At 43.5% G+C, this 18,425-nt stretch overlaps 1 protein-coding gene and 2 pseudogenes across 1 annotated transcript; all 3 read right to left on the bottom strand.

The window, feature by feature from the left end:
* LOC139306222 (ladderlectin-like) overlaps positions 1–18,425 on the bottom strand; it is an 87,840-nt pseudogene that overhangs the window by 60,044 nt on the left and 9,371 nt on the right.
* On the bottom strand, positions 1,747–5,631 carry LOC139305722 (low affinity immunoglobulin gamma Fc region receptor III-A-like; annotated as a pseudogene).
* LOC139306196 (alpha-tectorin-like) lies at positions 8,446–15,810 on the bottom strand. Its single transcript, XM_070930153.1, has 16 exons — positions 15,765–15,810; positions 14,431–14,519; positions 13,267–13,491; positions 12,639–12,747; positions 12,360–12,489; positions 11,674–11,917; positions 11,322–11,478; positions 11,096–11,189; positions 10,904–10,966; positions 10,557–10,759; positions 10,169–10,300; positions 9,815–10,002; positions 9,402–9,553; positions 9,055–9,300; positions 8,774–8,936; positions 8,446–8,538 (listed from the first exon to the last, which is right to left on the bottom strand). Exons 1-16 carry the CDS (start codon positions 15,808–15,810, stop codon positions 8,446–8,448), a joined length of 2,334 nt encoding a protein of 777 aa, XP_070786254.1.

Raw genomic sequence — 18,425 nt, forward strand, 5'->3', positions numbered from 1 at the left:
TTCCATTAGCGATGGAGCTAGTGAGCATGCTAACTGACATTTAGAGAAAATAGGAAGAAATTCGGACAGCATGTTCCCAGCTTGCTAGCGTGTTAGCCGTTGGTTTGCAAGCTATAAGCGCCTCTGTTTCTGAAAGTAAGAATCCCATTCATTTAGCCCATAGACAATGTTACACGACTCACAGCACTTCCAAGACTTGGATGGGCATGAAATCACCCGTATACCTATACATGTTTCTATGCAAAGTAACATTAAGGATTGTTGAAAGAGATGTTTAGAGAATATAGTGATGTTTTGTATCACAGAACAAACACAGATATGCACTTTGACGTGTAGAACGTGACCTTTATACATTGTAATAGCAGTTACATTAATATCTCGTCTTCTTCTGACATTTATGACGTGTACATTCATGAGACATGTTTAATACCACAAACTCAGCGTGTGTGCTTCAGATAAAAGCAACGCAGCAGCATTAAGTTATCAGTTGACCACAGCGAGTGTATTTATAATCTGCAGCAGCTCCGTTCCTGTGAACTGTGTTCTCACAAGTGTGAACAAGCTGGTTTAACTGTCACACAATCATAAAACTGATGCTTCTTAAAAATAGACCTTGATGCTTTAGTTAACTGATGACGGCTGCATGACGATGAACCACACCGGCCCATTTTAAAATGCATTAAACTCCACCTGTACTTACAACCAAATACTAAAATAAGAACATACACAATGTTTACTGTTCTCATGTACAGACAGTTGTACTATCTAACTGAACGTACACAAGCTTTACTACTTTTATATACATGCTCATCAAAGTAATGGTGGCGCAGTGGGGGTTCGATCCCCGGCTGCCCCCGTCATGTCGAAGTGTCCTTGAGCGAGACACTGAACCCTAAGTTGCTCCCGATGGAGGCCGGCAGCTTGCATGGCAGCTGGTCACCATCGGTGAGTGAATGGGTGAATGAGACTCAGCTGTTTGCACTTTATAAGTGAGATCATTTACCATTTAATGACATAACACCACTCATCTGAGGTAAAGCTTGTTCAATTACAATAACAATACTTAACGTAACTGTGTTACTTCCTTGTTACCACTCATATCATGGTGTTGCTAATTTAGGTACACTGACTGTGAAGCTCCTCCTTCCGTTAGGTGTCACTGAGCAACCTGTAAGACACAGAGGATGTACTGAACAAATATGAATAATATAAAATATAGAGAAAGTATGTCGAGGTGGTGAAAACAAAGAATGCATTGCCAACATTATAAGTTACAAATAGCCTGAAAATAGTGTTTTTCTAAAAAAAAAACGTACTTCAAGACTGTTAAAATAAAACAAATTGGGATGGCTAAAAATTTAATTAAATATATTAAAATATATTAAAATAAAGTCTTTCTGTGTGAACCATTTTAAAAACACGGTGAGATCGAGTATCTAGAAAAACTGACTTCATACCACAATTCCCAAATTGGTATGAAACATTTTTGATATGAAACAAGTGACAAAAGTGTAACATAACAAACATTACTGCTGCATTCAAGTCATATCGGAGTTATCCTATATGTGAGTTTCTGACGCATCAATAATGTTCACATCGACATCTGACTCTAATACATAAATATATAGTGTATAGTTGCATCATACAACCGTCTTCAGTTGTCAAATTACATGAAAGTCCAATCTCTACCATCCATCCCATATGAGGTGAATGCAGCATTAAAGCCAGCGTTGCCCTCAGTCTTACCTACTGGATTGTAGAGTAGAAGGCATCCTCTGTTAATGGGGGGCCAGGACCTGCTGAGGGAACTGATATCGCTGTGATGCTGGAAGCTCCTGGTTCTGCTTTGAAAATAGATGGTGCCAAAATATTCACTTCCTAGAACAATGATTTCACTTATTATACAACATTGGTGGTTTAATCCCAGTATCAGGTAGCATTCAAATGACTTTTTAATCACAATGCGTCTCACCCAGCTGTTGAGTGTCACCCAGGCCCAAGGTGTAGTAAACAGCTCTAGACGACGATTCATTGTCATCTGATGGAGAGAGATTGTGTTAGCCAGCTGGTAGATGAACATATTAACATCGGTGATAATGCTCTGGATCAAGAGAGTTAGATAAGACGATCAATGCCACTTTCACATCTGTCCGTTAAGTAAGGAGCTGGAGCCAGGAGGAGATTAGCTTAGTTTAGCATGAAGGCTGTAAGCAGGGGGAAACAGCGAGACTTGCTCTGTCCAAAGTTTAAAAATGTGCCTTTAAAGCTCACTAAATAACACATATCTAATTTGTTTTATTCATTCACAAACAAAATTGTAAACATTTCAAATTGTGGACTCGGCTATACTAAGCTTTATGCTAAGCTCAGCTAATCACCTAATGGCTCCAGCTCCACACTTAACACAGAGATATGAGAGCGGTAGTGATCTTCTCGTCTAACTAACCAAGAAGATGAATAAGCGTATTTCCCAAAATCCTTTAAAATGTAGGGAATTCTATGTTATATAGTTTGGACCCCTCTCATCCTGTGCTTCTCTGTCTTGTGGGGTACACCAGGGCTCAATACTTTTACTGTACTGATTGAATTTTGGATTATTCCTTATTATGCAGATGACACCCACGTTTACATTTCTGTTAATTGCAACAAACAACAAAGGTTTGCTAGCTTGTACAATTGCCTGCCTTAAGGTTTACATAAACCCAGTGGTTGAATTGGGCCAGGGCTTTGCTCCTCTCCTCCCGTTATCTGAGATTAAATATGCAGGAGAATTCTGCTGGACAACTGCTGGTTAAAATCTCAGGATTGTGCTCTCACACACATATTTTATTTCTCATCAAAAAGCTCCCACCATTCAGTGGCAAAAATATTTTCACACCTTAACAAGTTTGAGCAAAAACAGAGTGTGAGATGAGTGAAAGAAAAATTAGTTATCCTTTTACATTTCAAGAAGAAGTGTTTTAAGCTACATGACATCACAGAGATGACCCCTTTGTGCTGTATAAAGCCAACTCATAACCTCCATTCTACATACACCTCTGAGGGGCCTGTTAACCTTCTTTTCTCTGTGGTTTGAGTTCAGGAAGCTCAAGTTATCACCAGCACCTACGCATCTAACAAAGACTGAGACAACGCCAGACAGACCTGCTGAATATAAATGTTCTGTTTGTAACGCCATAGTCATATTTTGATAAATGATACATTCTAAAACTTGGAGCTGTTTTATCCAATTAAACATACAGCGTTGATGTTACGCTTGCTGTGGTCTGTATTTGACACGAGGTAGTAACGTACGTAAAATAAAATAGCAAAATAAAGTAAAAATAAAGTACCTTTCTTCTTCTTGTTTTTTGTTACGACAGCATACGCCGCTTTGTCTGCATCAACTGCACTGTACTCTACAGAGACTGAGCAAAAAAGGTTTATTTCAATTCACATAGCAGATACTGTAAACAGACAGAGACAAAATATAAGTTTTTCATTTCATGTTAAGCCATTTGGTCTACCAGCTCTTTAGGATTTTATTTTTCTTTCACAGATCTTTGAATAAACATCATTGGAGCAATTGAACAGGAACTTGTTGCCTATTGGCTAATTTTTTGCTGGTTTTAAAATGAATTACAGGACAGGGTCTTCCTGTTTCATGCCACAAATGACTCAAGAATTACAAAATGAAGATTACATTACAAAGATTTCGCTTTAGGCTTTTCAGACTCACTTTGTAGTTCAAGAGGTCATTGACACGATGATTTGATGCCTTGTGTGAAGCATTTTCTAGCCTATGTGGTTTGTCTTCTCACCTGTTTGAACCTCAGCTGAGCCTGATCCAGGTGTTAGTGTGGACAGGTACAGCAATACTGCAGTACAAGGAAGGTAAAACAACAGCATCAGTGGAAAACCAGGAACAGAGATGCATGATACATGATACAGCAAATATAGCAACTCCCTGTCCATTCATAAAGAGGTAGAAGTAGCCTACTGTTCACAATGATGATCTAAAAACTAACCAATTTTCAGAGTAAAAGCACTTCAGGTGCAGATATTCTATTAAGGAAGTGCACTTTTCTGCTGCACAGAATGTGAAGTGTTGTAAAAACACAGTTTGGAATAATCAGTACCTCTGTGACAAAAACCTTGGCCAAGGTGAAGTAGTCCCACCGCCAACAGCAGAGCCACCAATAAAACAGTGACAACGATCCATGGGGTAGAACTGGAGGGGGTGGTCTCTCGGTCACATTCTGCAATGACTATAGAAAGTATGCTAACTTAGAATGTGCTGTTATTTCATGGTTGAAAGTTTTGAAAGATTGAAGATTTGATTTAAAAAGATTGAAAAGTGAAATCAGGAAGAGAATGATTAAAGATTTTTTAACTTGTTAATGCTCGTGTAATTTGCAGTGTCACAAAACTTCAAATAAGAGCTTCTAACATCTAAGTTCAATGCACTTGTTTCAAATATTTGAATAATTTCAAGCTTTGCACTCTGGGAGTCTGACAAGGGAATCAACAGTTTCAACTGCTTCGAGTCTGAGCTACTGCAGCCATTTATATCACGTGTGTAGACGTTTTATTTTGAAACACTGGTATGTCTCACCTCTGACAGCCAGCCAGCTCTCTGCTGATTCTCCAGCTCCAGAGATTCTGCACTTGTAGAGTCCTTCATCAGACTTGGAAACACTGTGGATGATCAACTCTCCTGTAGAGCTGCTCCCGATGAGGCGGCCATCTTTACAGAAACCAGCTGCGAGGTTTGAGGAAGTGGTCTTGTTTCTGCAGCTCAGAGTCACATTGTCTCCCTCCATCACAGGAAGGGCAGGACTCTCCAGGATCACAGAACCATCTGAACGACAGGTGTCTGATATTCATTACATGTTGAACTCATGATGAATTTACAAAATCTTGTCTTAATGCATACACACTAGAGACGGTGATGTTGACGCCGGTGCTTCTCTTCCCCCCTCCAACCTCACACCAGTACTGTCCACTGTCGTCTACATAAACATTTGTAATGGTGCGGGAAGGTCCTGTTGATTTGACCTCATGAGTAGTTCCACATGAGAGTACTTTCCCTCTGAAGCCCTCGCAATGAAAAGTTAAAGACTCATATTCAAAGAACTGCAGTCTGTTTGGGACGACATGAAGAAACACTGAATCTGAAACAAGGAAAAAGAAAGAGATTTGTTCTCAAATCACATATTTACTTAAGGTTTTTATTATTCATAAAGGGTCAGTTCACCAAACCAGAACATACTTTCCTACTTCCATCTTTTAATACTCTACCACAAACAGTTCCCAACAAAAATAATGTACCCCTCAAAATGTTAAATTATTAATATAAATGAGCCAACTTAGGCTCGTAGGCCAACTTACCAACTTTCTGATCGAACACACACAGCAGGAACAACACATTCACCACTGGAGAGACAAAGGAGAAGAGCTGAACATTGCAGAGACACGTTTATAGGATCTTTGCTCTGTTGATACAGCTACTCATGAACGTCAGCGTGTTGTCTATTTAACATCATAACTGATACAGAAAAGCCTTTAATGAAAATTACAACCAAGAGGTTCCTCTGCGTGAAGCCTGTGAAACCACTCACTCAGTTTGATGCAGAGAGATGTGACCTCCATGTTGTCGAGCTGCTGACGGTCTGAACATCAGTGTACTGGAGTGTACTGTAGGTGAGGGGTCTCTTCCTGCGTGGCTTATTTCTGCTGTTGATGCAACACTAATTTTGTGCTTCACATTGAAAACCTTTTCTCAGAGACAGAGCTGCTGTCGTGGTAGAAATAGCCTCAGTGGTTAAGTGAAATATCACTGGGTGGAGCCAAAGAACAAGGCAGCCATGCTAGCTGCTCTGTGAGGCTGAACCAGCCAGGAAGTGCCAATTTGACACAATGGCCAAACTGTGTAATTACAACTTCCAGGTCCGTCACATGATGCGCACTGGCCCAAAAAGTCTTTTTCCCATAAACTTACATTGTGAAAGAGACGTCTGTAAATCAGCACATCATTTGTTTTTAGGTACATCAAGTACGAACACCTAAATAGCCCCGAATATGTCCGCCATTGGTCGACTATTTCAGTTGTCATTCTCCTCCCCTTCCATGTTTTGCAAGGGCTTAGCGCCCACAAGACGACTGTGATTGGTTTAAAGACATACAAACACAAGATAGCGTTTTTTCCTCTATCCCATGAGGATAATGACTTGAGCCAGACCTTTCTCCGAAGTATGGAGACGGGTCGTCACTGATAGATTGTCAGCATTGACTTAAACCACAACAGACTCACAACAAGTAAATGTAAGATGTTGTGACAGCGTTCCAAAACCCCAGAAAAAAAAATGCCGAAGAAATAAAACGAAACAAACTCATGGTTTTAATTTTCCCACATCCCCTTTTTTATTTGTTTTTGGTTGATTACAATAGTAACATAATAAAGATGAAACAGCACAACTCATATCTGGTGTCATGAAGGCCACAGTTGACATTATTCCACATGTTTCAGTCCATCTGTAAAGGTTTTATTTACGTATTTTGTTGGCCAGTTAAATTTCAGGTGTCATTCATAGTTAGAAGTAGTTCTTTCTTCATCATTTGTGTTTTGTGTGTATGACTCAAACTGAAGTTTTTTAACCAATGTCTACAAACACATGATCAGAAAGTATTATTCAGATTTGGTTTTAGTCGTTGTCCTGAGTTGCAGCTTGTAGTAGAAAAGCTGTCAGTCACTTTGAGAGTGACGGCAGGACCAAGTCTTGTTCAGAGTGTTGGCACAGTGAGGCTACGCAGACCGGGCCTTTAAATCCCAGTTCTGATTGAACTGGAGTCTGGAAATGATCAACGTGTCGATGCTGCGTTTGACTGAAGTCACTGTTTTCCTCAGAGTGGACCTCTAAACCTTATTGTGGCAAAGCTCCTCTTATCAACTGTGGATCAAACGGCCCTGATGTGACGAACTGATATCATGTTAAAGGCACAAGATGACAGAAACTGAGTCTCCAAACAGAACCAAAGTAAACATGAAGGACTTTTAAAGTCACACTGTGGTGTCCACATGGCTGCTGCTTCTCTTCTTAAAGATGGAGCCTGTTCTCCACAACACTTGATCATTAATACCCATTAGCAATCCCTAATAATATCTCATTATTGCTTGTTGTAGATATACTGTAGAATGAATAACATGTTTATAATTAATCCCAAGCTTCCCCCCACAAACACATGTCCCTTCACCACATAGAAACAGAAAAAGGTGAAATCATAAGAATGTCTTCTAGTTGCAGAAACCTTTCAGGAGACGTCGCTCTAAAAGCAAAGGATTCACACCCCCAGGCTCTGGATCAGGACCAAGAGAAAGTCAGGAATCGTTGTGAAGGTCTACAGCCCGCCGGTCCGTCCGGGTCACCGTGGAAACAACCTGAGAAGACAATCAGACCAAACCATGATCCATGTCTATTCTCCAAACCTGCATCCTGACTGAAACCACCACGTGTGACTCTTGAACTCTCTTCATTCTGGTCTGTGTGATGAAACCTGAGCAGAAAACCCTCCTGTCCTCTGTCACACTCACATTTCACTTCATCTGCATTAAATCAGATCATCTGATGACATGTTTCTTTCCTTCTCGCTTTCTTCAATCCTTCTTTGACTGATCTGACCAAATGAGTACTACAGAGACACATACAGAAAATAAATGGTTTGGTAAAGCTGTTTACATGACAGCATTACTCTGATGCTATTTCAGTTTAAATTCTACTCTCTCATGTTGTAAATGGTCACATCGTCTCTTAAAATGTGACTCAGCAACATGTGCTTACATGTAGCCACCGTGACGTCCCCCGGTGGTTTGTGGACTACTGTTTTGAAGCCTCCAGTTTGGCATTTTGGCTGTCGCCATCTTGTTTTTTTGGAACCAGAAGTGACCATATTTGGAGGAGAGGGTGGAGCTGGGGATCAAAGACCCCGAGGACACTCTGCAGGCCTACCTACACCTGCAACCTGACTGCACCTGGCTCCTGGCTACGCCGCGAGGAGTCGCTTCTAACAAAGTTAGCTTGTAAATGTTCTTATTAGAAAAAGAGAGAGTGTCTTTTAGTACAACAGAACGCCTCTATCCTGATTGACAGGTCGCCGTGGCAGCAACTTGTCAATCACACGGTAGCCCCGCCCTAAAGCAGACCCTGCTTAATCGTCTATTTGACTCTAAATGGGACCATCATTTACTAAGCGAACATCACGCTGTGTTGAAGAAGACTTGAAACCATAAACTCATGAGGAAAATGTTCACTGACGTCATAAATCAAGTGAGGAGGGTCATTTTCTCATAGACTTCTATACAGTCGGACTTCTTTTAGTAACCAGTGGAGTCGCCCCCTGCTGGCCATTAGAGAGAATGCAGGTTTAAGGCTTCACTTTTCAGACCCGCAGGTTGGTGCTGTGTCTTACCTAACGAGTCCAGGCCATGGAGATGAAGGCTGGGTCTTCATCTTCATATTTCACCCTGGCAGATCTGCGTCTCCGACCAGCTCCGTTACAAACCTGGAAGTTAAAGACAGAGAGAGATGAAGTCCAGGCTTCAGAGGACCAGCACTGATCCATTCGTTCTGGACCGATGCTGCTGATAACAAACATTTCACCTTTTGGACATTGCGACCACAGAATATGGGATGTGCGTTAAGCTCTCGGCCAGCAGACGCCCTGTTCTAACTGTTCTACGGTGACGAGCAGCTGGTTTCATGAGTGTGTGTGTGGTGTGTTTGGGAGCGAGGCGTACCGGGGCGCAGCCCTCCTTCTGTTCGACACACAGGTTGAGTTTGCAGTGCAGGTAGACGTCACCAGAGTCCTCAGAGAACTGGAACATGTTGAAGGAGAAGTGGTTGGACGTTCCCCGTCCGTTTCCCTCCACCTTCACCGTCTGGTCGGCGGCGTTCGCACAGCTGCTCACAAACAGGAGAACACGCATCACATCAGAGCACACTTTGTTTTCCGGAATCAAAAAGCACGTTTATTAACCAATCCCCGCTTCTGAGTCATCCACCTCCGTGTGTGTCTCACCCGTTCATGATCAGGTAGTATCTCAGACTCCCATTGGGCGATGCCTGGTTGGTTGCCCAGCAGGAGTCGGTCACCACGGCGACCAAGCCTCCGTCCAGCCCGTCAGCCTCCAGCTCCACCCAGATCTTCTGGTTCAGCTGGACTTCGGCGCTCGACTCCACAGCCTGTGTGCGGCCGGCGTCGGTGTAGGCCTTCATGCTCAAAGTGTAATTCCAAGCTCCAGATGTGAGGTGCTGGACCACAGAGCTGCAGAGCGCACGCACACACACACACACACACACGTCAGCTGTCTTATACTCACAAACCTCCTGACAACACACAACACAAAGTTAACAGCCACCAGTCACCTGTCTCTGATTCTGAAGGCCACAGTCTTCTCGTCTGGCTGAGTATAGAAGCAGGAGAAGTCGATGTGGACTTGATCATGGCGAGCGATGATGTCAGAGGAGGTGTTCTGGGTCATGATGGCGTTCTTGTAGATTAGTTGGCTGTTGCTGGTCTGCAGGGTCACAGGGATTCAGATGTCACTGCGCAAGTTTAATACGACTATTTACATTTCAGCCTTAAAATGTGATGTTTTTAGCCATTGACTGGCTGGAATAAGCTTCACAGGTGACCAGCGTTACTAGAAACCAAGGAGGTCAGAGCTGAAGCCCACCCCACGGGAAGATCCCAGACCAGAGGAGAGCAGAAGCTCAGCAGGGTGCTGGAAGAGATTTGGCTGCTTGTTGAGAGTAAAGACGTGGAGGACAGAACCCACCGTGACCACCGTCCCACAGGTGTTGCTGCTGTTGAAGCTGAAGGTCACCATGTGGGTCAGCTCGTCTATCTGACCCGTGCAGGTCTGGTCGTTGAGGTGCAAAGTCGAGTAGTCGAAGCCTTTTTCCTCCAGCAGACACCCGACCAGAGTAACTGAAGCAGAGTTCTGCCCGCAGACTTTGGGATCACCTGAACGTCCAGCAGCACAGAGGAGGGAAACAAATACATGTAACAGAGACACAAACATGCAGTCAAACTGAGCGCTGAAGGTTAGTTATCAGCCGCTCTGTCAGCTGGAGGGTCAGGACTCTGAACAGGTCAGTCATGTGACCTCCATGTGTCACAGCTGACGTACCGTAAGTGTCTGTCGATCTGTACGGGGAGGCAAAAATGGCCCGACAGAGGCAGCCTTTTTCACCGCTGACCGTCTCACCGCAGAACTCGTGATCACTGCAGATCTTGTCCTGACAGAAGGCCTGAGGGGGGGCTGAGAGACAGGGACAGAGACATGATTAACAATAATCATCAAAAGACTCTGTGATCTTAGAAAGTTGCACTGAACAAGACAGACTTCTTTAAAGAAGGTGGGGTTGACGTCAGTCTCAAACTCTGTTCAGTAAAGACGCTGACCCTTTTTAATGCAGATGATCTACGAATTCTGCCACAAACACACGAGGACTGCAAGAACATTAAATAAATCCTCAATGTTTTATGATCTACAAGTCGTGCCGATAAAGTCTTACAGCAGCCGGCCTTTGACCTCCAGCCCTCCAGTGTGTCGTTGCTGTGCAGGCTGCAGGCTCTGGTGTAGGCCTCCAGGAACTGACAGTAGAGACCGTCCACCGCAGGATACTCGCACAAAGTGTCGGTGCAGGCGGTCATGAAGGGCTGTGGGTCGGTGATGCTGTGACAGGCGGTGAAGGGCGCCTCCTGCAGGAGATTACAGCTGTTCCGCACATGTAAAGACACAGAATGGGAGACAGAAGGACGAAGTCCAGTCAGTGCTGTCTTGACATTAAACATGTGATGTCATTTTCCACAGAGATGAAAGAATAACACAGAGGTGTTTCCTGTTGATTCATCTGCTCACCGTTCAGTCATCATGTTGCAGTCGATCGCGCCGTCAGCGCTGCCATTGTACTGCATCTCACAGCTAGGGGGCGACACACAACACAAGGTCAGGACTGCCCCCTGCTCGGACTTGTTCATATAAACACAAAGACTCAACTGCTTTCTACCAGGATGCTTTAGTGGAACATTGAGGTTGTGATTGAGGTCTTACCCGCTGGCACTGTACTCAGAGAGCTTCAATTCACTTAGAGAACTGCTGGAGTTTCCACACAAGCCATGCAGAGATGGGTCTTCTACAGCAGGTCCTGGACAGGTTCAGGACAGAGTATGAGTCAGTGGGCAGCTCACTAAAGGACAGCACAGTTTACGTTCCTGATGTGCGCCACAATTGCTCCTTTTATCTCGTGTTATGAGTGGTAGCATTTTAGTTTCTGTACCTCTGAGGCGGATCTGTGCGGTGTTGCCATCAAAGAAGACAGTAGTGGTGTAGTTAGAGGTCACCACCTTGGCGGTGACTCCAGCTTGGTCCTTAGAGAGCTCCACACCGTGAAACATCTGAGCCGAGCTGCTGAGCGTCAGCGTTGTGTTGTCCAGCTGCATCGCAGCAGAGAGTGAAAGTGGAGGAAACACTGATTCAAACATCACAAACAGGCTGTTTTCACAGCAACAACCGCTGACTGCTTCTAATGTCAGTGAGAAGAAAGAGGAGAGCTGACACACCAGAGGACGTGAGGAGGATTTTGGTTCAAAGTCCACACTGACACATGACTGTGGCTGTAGGGAGCTTACCCGAACTCTCCCGCTATGTTCCAGGTGAATGTGGACATCCGGCTTGTTCAGTCGCAGTGTCACACTGTCCAGAAAGCTCACATCTTTACGACGGCGTTCCCGGAAGTTGGCCAGCACGTGGAGGTCTGGGACTAGAGAAGTCGACATCAGAGTGTACGCACACCGATCCTGGACAGAGTTCACTTGGCCGTGAAAGTCGATGACAGCGTGGCCGGTCACAGTGCAGATGGGGTCCAGAATGCAGCTGATGGAGGCAGAGAGAAGCAACAACAACCAACATGATCAGCAGGCCTCGCAGTGGAAGATAACTGCTCTGACTCACGCTGTAGTGGTCCTGCTGGGTACCAGGGCCGACCTGAGACGGTCTCTTGTCTGGCACTGAACTGAAACTGTGTGTCTTCGCAGGAGACCAGAGAGAAGACACTGATTGTGTTCAGCTCTCAGTAACTGGATCTCTGTGGTTTGGAGTTTATCAGCCTCGCTCTCTTTGCTCCTATCAGAGCTGCATTGAGCTGTGTTGAGTCACTGCTGATGCAAACCTAACATTTCCTGCTGCTGCTTCACATTAAAAGCTTTCTACTGGCGACCCTGCAAGAGAGCGTTGCTCTCAGTGAAACTTCCCTGAATAAATACAGTTTTAAAAAAGACTCATCAAGTCCCTATATCATCAGAGCACACATATTTACATGTTGTTGCCTTGACAACGCTCCATGGGGCCACAGCCAACGGTACTGAGGACTGCAGTCGCATCACAGATCAGACTGACGCAGGTTTCTGGGTCAGAGCTCACTACTGCAACAGGTTTATACAGAACACCTGAGAAGTAAAAGAAGGTTTACATCAGGTTGAAAAGTCATAGTTCACTTCGTAGTTAACAAACTGTAAGCAAAAACAAAAAAACAGCAATATAATATAACTATTTTAAGGACCCAAAGTAGATTTGTGGAGCCAGTGGATTTGCCAACCTGAGTGTCTGCATCCGCTGATGTCGTAGTATCGCTGTGTTACAAGTCTGGTAGGACTCGTAACATTGAATACGTCGACTGTGGTACCATTGACCAGAGTTTCAAACTCCTACACAGCAACAAACACAACAATGTTGATATCACAGAGCGTTACAGCGTTTCATTGCTGTCAGCCAGTGTGTTACTTGATACCACCACTAGGAGACGCCAGAGTAAGAAATGTTCAAATCCTACACACAACAGCTTTAACGTGTAATTCAATACATGATCCTGAAAAACATCACACACACAACTATACAGCCTTTCATTGCTGGGTCAAATAATTAAATATACACACACACACACATATATATATATATATATATATATATTTGTATACTCACAAATAAACCTATGGCAAATATTTGCAAATACAGAAGTGCTTGTGTCCCGAAGTTAGGTATTACCAATGCAACCTGTAAACAGTCAACAGAAGAGATACAGACACTATCAGGAGGATTCCTCCAAAAGTGTTTGATGTGATATGACCTCAAATTCAAAATGTGTTCATCAACAGTTCATTTCATCGGAAACAGTTGACACCAACACCCGTCAAACCGATCTTGTCATGACACTGAACAACACTCACATTTAACCCACTGTACTTCACAGAGATAGACACAAAGCATTCCAGATCAGTCTTAATTGTTGGGACTTTCCCACGGTAAAATGATCCAAGACCAGGAGATGGTTCAAATATACTGTATTCAGCACTCTCTGTATCGACTGCAGGCCCCACAATGCAGTCCTGTTTGGTTTGAGGGTCGAAAAAGCCGTTGAAACAAACTGCAAGTTTGTCACTCGTGAAGTTCACCTGTTAAAATCAGAGAGACACAACAAGTAAAACAACAACAACAACTTTTCTGCAAAACTTCATTTTTACTCACAGAGCTCTCACTCTGCTTCAGGATGCTACGTCAGGTGGTGTTCAGATACTCAGCGTCACTGCAGAGGACATTAATGAGACTCTGTGCTAAAGAGACGGCAGACAGATTACTGGTCCTGGTCCCTCTCAAACTAAAGACATTCAGAACATGAATCACTAGTTAAAGACACGGCGAGAGGACGGCAGGAAAACAGGACAACAGTTTTCATGATTGATCGGTCAGATATTTAGACTGTCAGGGCTTCACATCACGTCGTTTTAAGAATCCTCACATCCCACTTGTTAGCAGGAGTTGTGTCGCTTCATGAAGAATTAAAGAGCTCATATTCACATTGTAGACTGGAGTTATAGTGTGTACGCGGTGTATGAGAACTATCTGTACTATAAGCTGGTTGTATGCAGCTTCTCTGACTGATAACACATTGATTCTGTGAAGCCATAAACTTTCATCATGAAAAATCTGACTAATAAAATCAGAATCTCTCCAATTAAAGGGAAAATGAAAAGCTGGTACAACATGTCATAATGCTGATGTAATGTTTAAACCAATCAGCTCTTAGATCAGGGGAGAAGCAGACGTTTCCCATCATGCCCTGAAGTTTTGCAGTCTGAAGTCCTGGCTCCACAAACTGCAGCCGCCTCCATCTCTTGAGGTTCTCGTTTACATTTGCAAGACGTCAGAAATCTAAGCGGCTGCATTGAGTTGCGACCGCCGCTGATCCATCCTGCACAGGCCGGGCTCGTCTCCAACGAGCCTATTCATCCATTGGCGACGCTCCCTCAGTCTGCACACATCATCTCTGCCACAGCTGGACACCAAACATCAATAATGACATGTTCTCCAGCATCAGGCTTCATCCTACTCACATAGACTTGTTCGTACTTCTGTCCATAGAACGTGATGGGACACGAGCTGATGTTCAACTCTGAAGAACCAGTAATTGTCTGTTGAGCACCTGAAGACAACGGAGACACACGAGAGGTCTGAACTAGAGTCTGTTAGCTGGCTGGACAACAGTGTGAATGCTGATTCAGGATTTTCAATTGGATAAATATTATTTCCTACAAAAAATGTGTGTGAATGCTGACAGCTGAAATTAATTTGCAAAATACTGTTGAAAATGCAGAAATCTGAAATGAATTATTTGAAAATTCTTCTCTGTGGCCACTGGTAAATTCCTGTTAGCATTTGGGGGTTTTATTTAGAAAATCCAGCCTTCTCTGCGGCCAACCATTAAGCTCCTGTTACCAACTGGGGCCTTTTATTTTGAAAACCCAGGTTCCACCAGAGTGCCCAGTGTTAGCTCCTGTTACCTGATTTTAATGTGTATGTATAAGATAAGATAAAATTTGTACTCGTAGTAGAAATGACAATAGTAGTAGCAGGAGTTGTAGTAGTAAAGGCTGTACTGGTAATAATGACTGTAGTAGTAGTAGTAGTAAAGGCTGCAGTAGTAGTAGCAAAGGCTGTAGTAGTAGTAGTAGTAAAGACTGTAGTAGTAGTAGCAAAGGCTGTAGTAGTAGTAAAGACTGTAGTAGTAGTAGCAAAGGCTGTAGTTTTTGTAGCACAGGCTGTAGTAGTAGTAAAAGGTTGTAGTAGTAGTAGTAAAGGCTGTAGTAGTAGTAGTAAAGGCTGTACTGAAGGTACTTCTGATCATGTGTAATTCGTGTGGATAAAGTTTAAAATGACTGAGATATCACAGTTTATAAGTTTCGGAGCCAAAATATCATGATAGTCACTAATAGTTAATAATGCCTCAAAGCTCAACAATTCAGAAACTGTGTCCTACATCTTAAATAGTTACATGATCTGAACCAGGACAAGTTTGTCTATGTTCTGATGTCAAATGAAGTATGAAGTATGAAGAGTGAAAATTGTGGGGATGAGATCAATATCAATATCAATATATCAATACAATGCATTTCTTCAGTTTTTTTGGGCAATTCATGTCAACTTCCAGCTTTTACAGTATTACCTCGGAGCTTCCAGCTTTTCTAGCAATGTGTTTCAGCTTTCAGCTTCTTTGGCTAACCCAGTTCAGCTTCCAATTCTGCCAATTTTACATTTCAGCTTTCAGATTCTTCAAGCAATTCGTTTCAAATTTCTTCATATCCAGCAATGCTTTCAAAATCATGTCAGCTGTCCCTCAACAAGTCTTGTGGGAAGAGATTCAAAATGGCTGCCGTGTGTGTGCGCTTACCTGCCAGCCCGATGAGAGCGCACAGGTAGAGCAGGGGGCGGAGCATGTTGGAGGAGGCCAATCAGCTGACAGAGAGCTGGAAGACACACAGTTGGACATCTTTGATTGGACAGAAAGTCACAGCCATATTCAAAGATCAACTCTTTTCCTGGCAAATGGAAAATGAAGCTATATACATTTCCATGACAATTCAATGACTTTTCCAGGTCTCCATGACTGTATGAAGCTGCATGTATGTGGTGCTGCAGTATTCATTATTTTGAACATTCATTATCAAACAATCTACAAATAATTGTCTCAATTAATCGTTTGGGTTATAAAATGTCAGAAGTAACTGTGTTAGAAAGTGTTTATCACAGTTTCCCAGAGTCCAAACCTGCAGCGTCCAAAACCCCAAAGATATTCCGTTTACACTAAAGGTTATTTACGTCTTCAAGTAACCTTTAATAACCGCTTTATCCAAATATATCAATTATGAGAAGAAGCTCTTACTGTGACACTGTTAAATGGAGATTCAGTCACATAAAAAAATGACTCGTGTGTTAAACACATTTCAAATCCCTTTTTGTAACTTAAATGAAAATATGTTAATAGCCAGTTTGCATGTTTTCCACGCCTCCATTCATATTTGTAACCCTGACGTAGGCTCAGAGTGCTGAAACGATGTTTGAATATTAAAATAACACAGTTGGAAGTCACACTGAATACAGCTGACACGATTAGACGATTCATCGGTTAATTTGGTCGACGCACGTTTGTTTTTTCAGGCAGAAATGTCAAACATTTTCTAAAATGTGAGAACAAACTGTTTGGACAGAACCAGCTATTTGAAGACAGCTTCAGGGAATTGTGTTTTTTTACAGCTCACACCATGAAGTGATGATCTGAGAATGAATCGATCATGAAGACAGTCGTTAGTTGCGGCCCGAATGCTGACGTCGTTGCTTGCACCTCGCTCAGCTGCATGAATTCCAAACATCTGCTGTAACACCTGCTGACTGAGCAACATGGCGACCGGCTCTCAGTGTGGGACGAAACACGCGTCAGAAACCATTTCAACACATATTCACAGAGAGAAGTTCTTCTTCTCTCCTGCTGAGTCTGAAGATGGGAATATATCAGCTGAGGTGTGCAGAGCAGAAGAGACAGACGTGTGTGTGCAGGTTGTCTTACCCTCTGGAGGTTTGATGAGGATGAGGGAGATGAAGGTCGCTGTTCAGGAGACTCTGATGATTCTGCAGCTCTTGGACAGATTCGTCCGTTGGTCTCTGTGTGGAGGATGCTGCTCTCTCTCTCTCACTGCCTCTGTTTTTATGTGCATCCCAGGAAGGTGGAAGGGGTGGGGTGGGGGTGGAGTCAACAGTGATGATACCTGTTACCTGTTCAACCTTGTGGAAACAACTCACAGAATGTTCCTGGCTGAGTGTGTGGATGTTTTGTGACAATTAAAAAATGTTGTTAGTGCATAGGAATAAAGTGGCATGGACGGTGGAATGTAACTCAACTAGAAAAGGTTTGAAAGCTTCTTGGATCAGATTGGTTGACTGAGTTTTCACCTGCAGGGATGACGCCTGAAAAGTACAGGCATTTAGAAGATCGTCTGGAAGGAAGGAAGGACCCAGAGGGGCAACTCCAGTCCTCCTCCCAGAGTCAGTGATGTTATGCAAACGTGGCCCTTTCCTCTCCAGAGAAGATGGCTCTGTTCTCACTTTGAAAAGCTGACATTCTCTTGAGACTGACCGAGGCACTGCAGGCCCCGAGGGAGAGACAGGCGAATGTCTTGATCTTATTGAAAATTAGAAACAGACTTGTTGAGATAAAAGGGGCAAGATGACATTGTGTAGCCTAAATACAGAGCAGGACCGAGCCTGTCGATGCTACGGTCTTTAATAGTTCAGCCCCGGGGCCCCTTTAATGCCGGGTTTCGGTACCCGTCCATAACTGTGTGTGCTGTGTGTGTCTAGGTCCTTCACTGTCCCTGAGACAGACGGCCTGAGAGCTCATTCAACTCTTTGAAATCTGAAATGACAGAGCGGAACTTGTGAAAGTAAATCTTCCTTCGTTCATTGAATGTTTTACATTGGAGGAGGAAGCCTGAGCCTGTAATTGGTTAAATCAATCAAAAATCTATCGGTCACTAATGTATCATTCATCCCGACTCGAACGTGCCCCCCTCAGTACCCCCCTGGTCTGTTTACTGTCCATTACATTTTTAACTTTTCCTTGCTACAGTATGTGTGAGCCCGTCTCTCACTACACCAACAGGCAGACATGATAATTCTCGACATCAAACATGCTCAGTCGTCACTGCAGTCACGGTCGAGAGGGACGACTCACAGAGGTGGGTGGTCGGAGACGGGAGCAGTATGACTTCATCATACACCTGTGGGAGGGGGGATGAAAACCTGCTGACCTTCAATGTCCTGTTCAATGTCAAAGGACAACTCCTGACCTGGAACAAACTCCCAGAGGACCTGACACCTGCTGCAGACCTATAAATATACCATGTGAGAGGTAACCCATCAACAACTTGCATAATGTTCCTGGCTGAGCAGGTCGAACTATAGACAGCTGCCAAGTTGTGCTTAAAAATGTGTTTTGATTGAAGAACACACCTATAAAGTAATCGCTGTACTGTTGGATGAAACCACCATGACACCT

This window comes from Enoplosus armatus, chromosome 23 (genome assembly GCF_043641665.1).
Source record: "Enoplosus armatus isolate fEnoArm2 chromosome 23, fEnoArm2.hap1, whole genome shotgun sequence".
NCBI lineage: Eukaryota > Metazoa > Chordata > Actinopteri > Centrarchiformes > Enoplosidae > Enoplosus > Enoplosus armatus.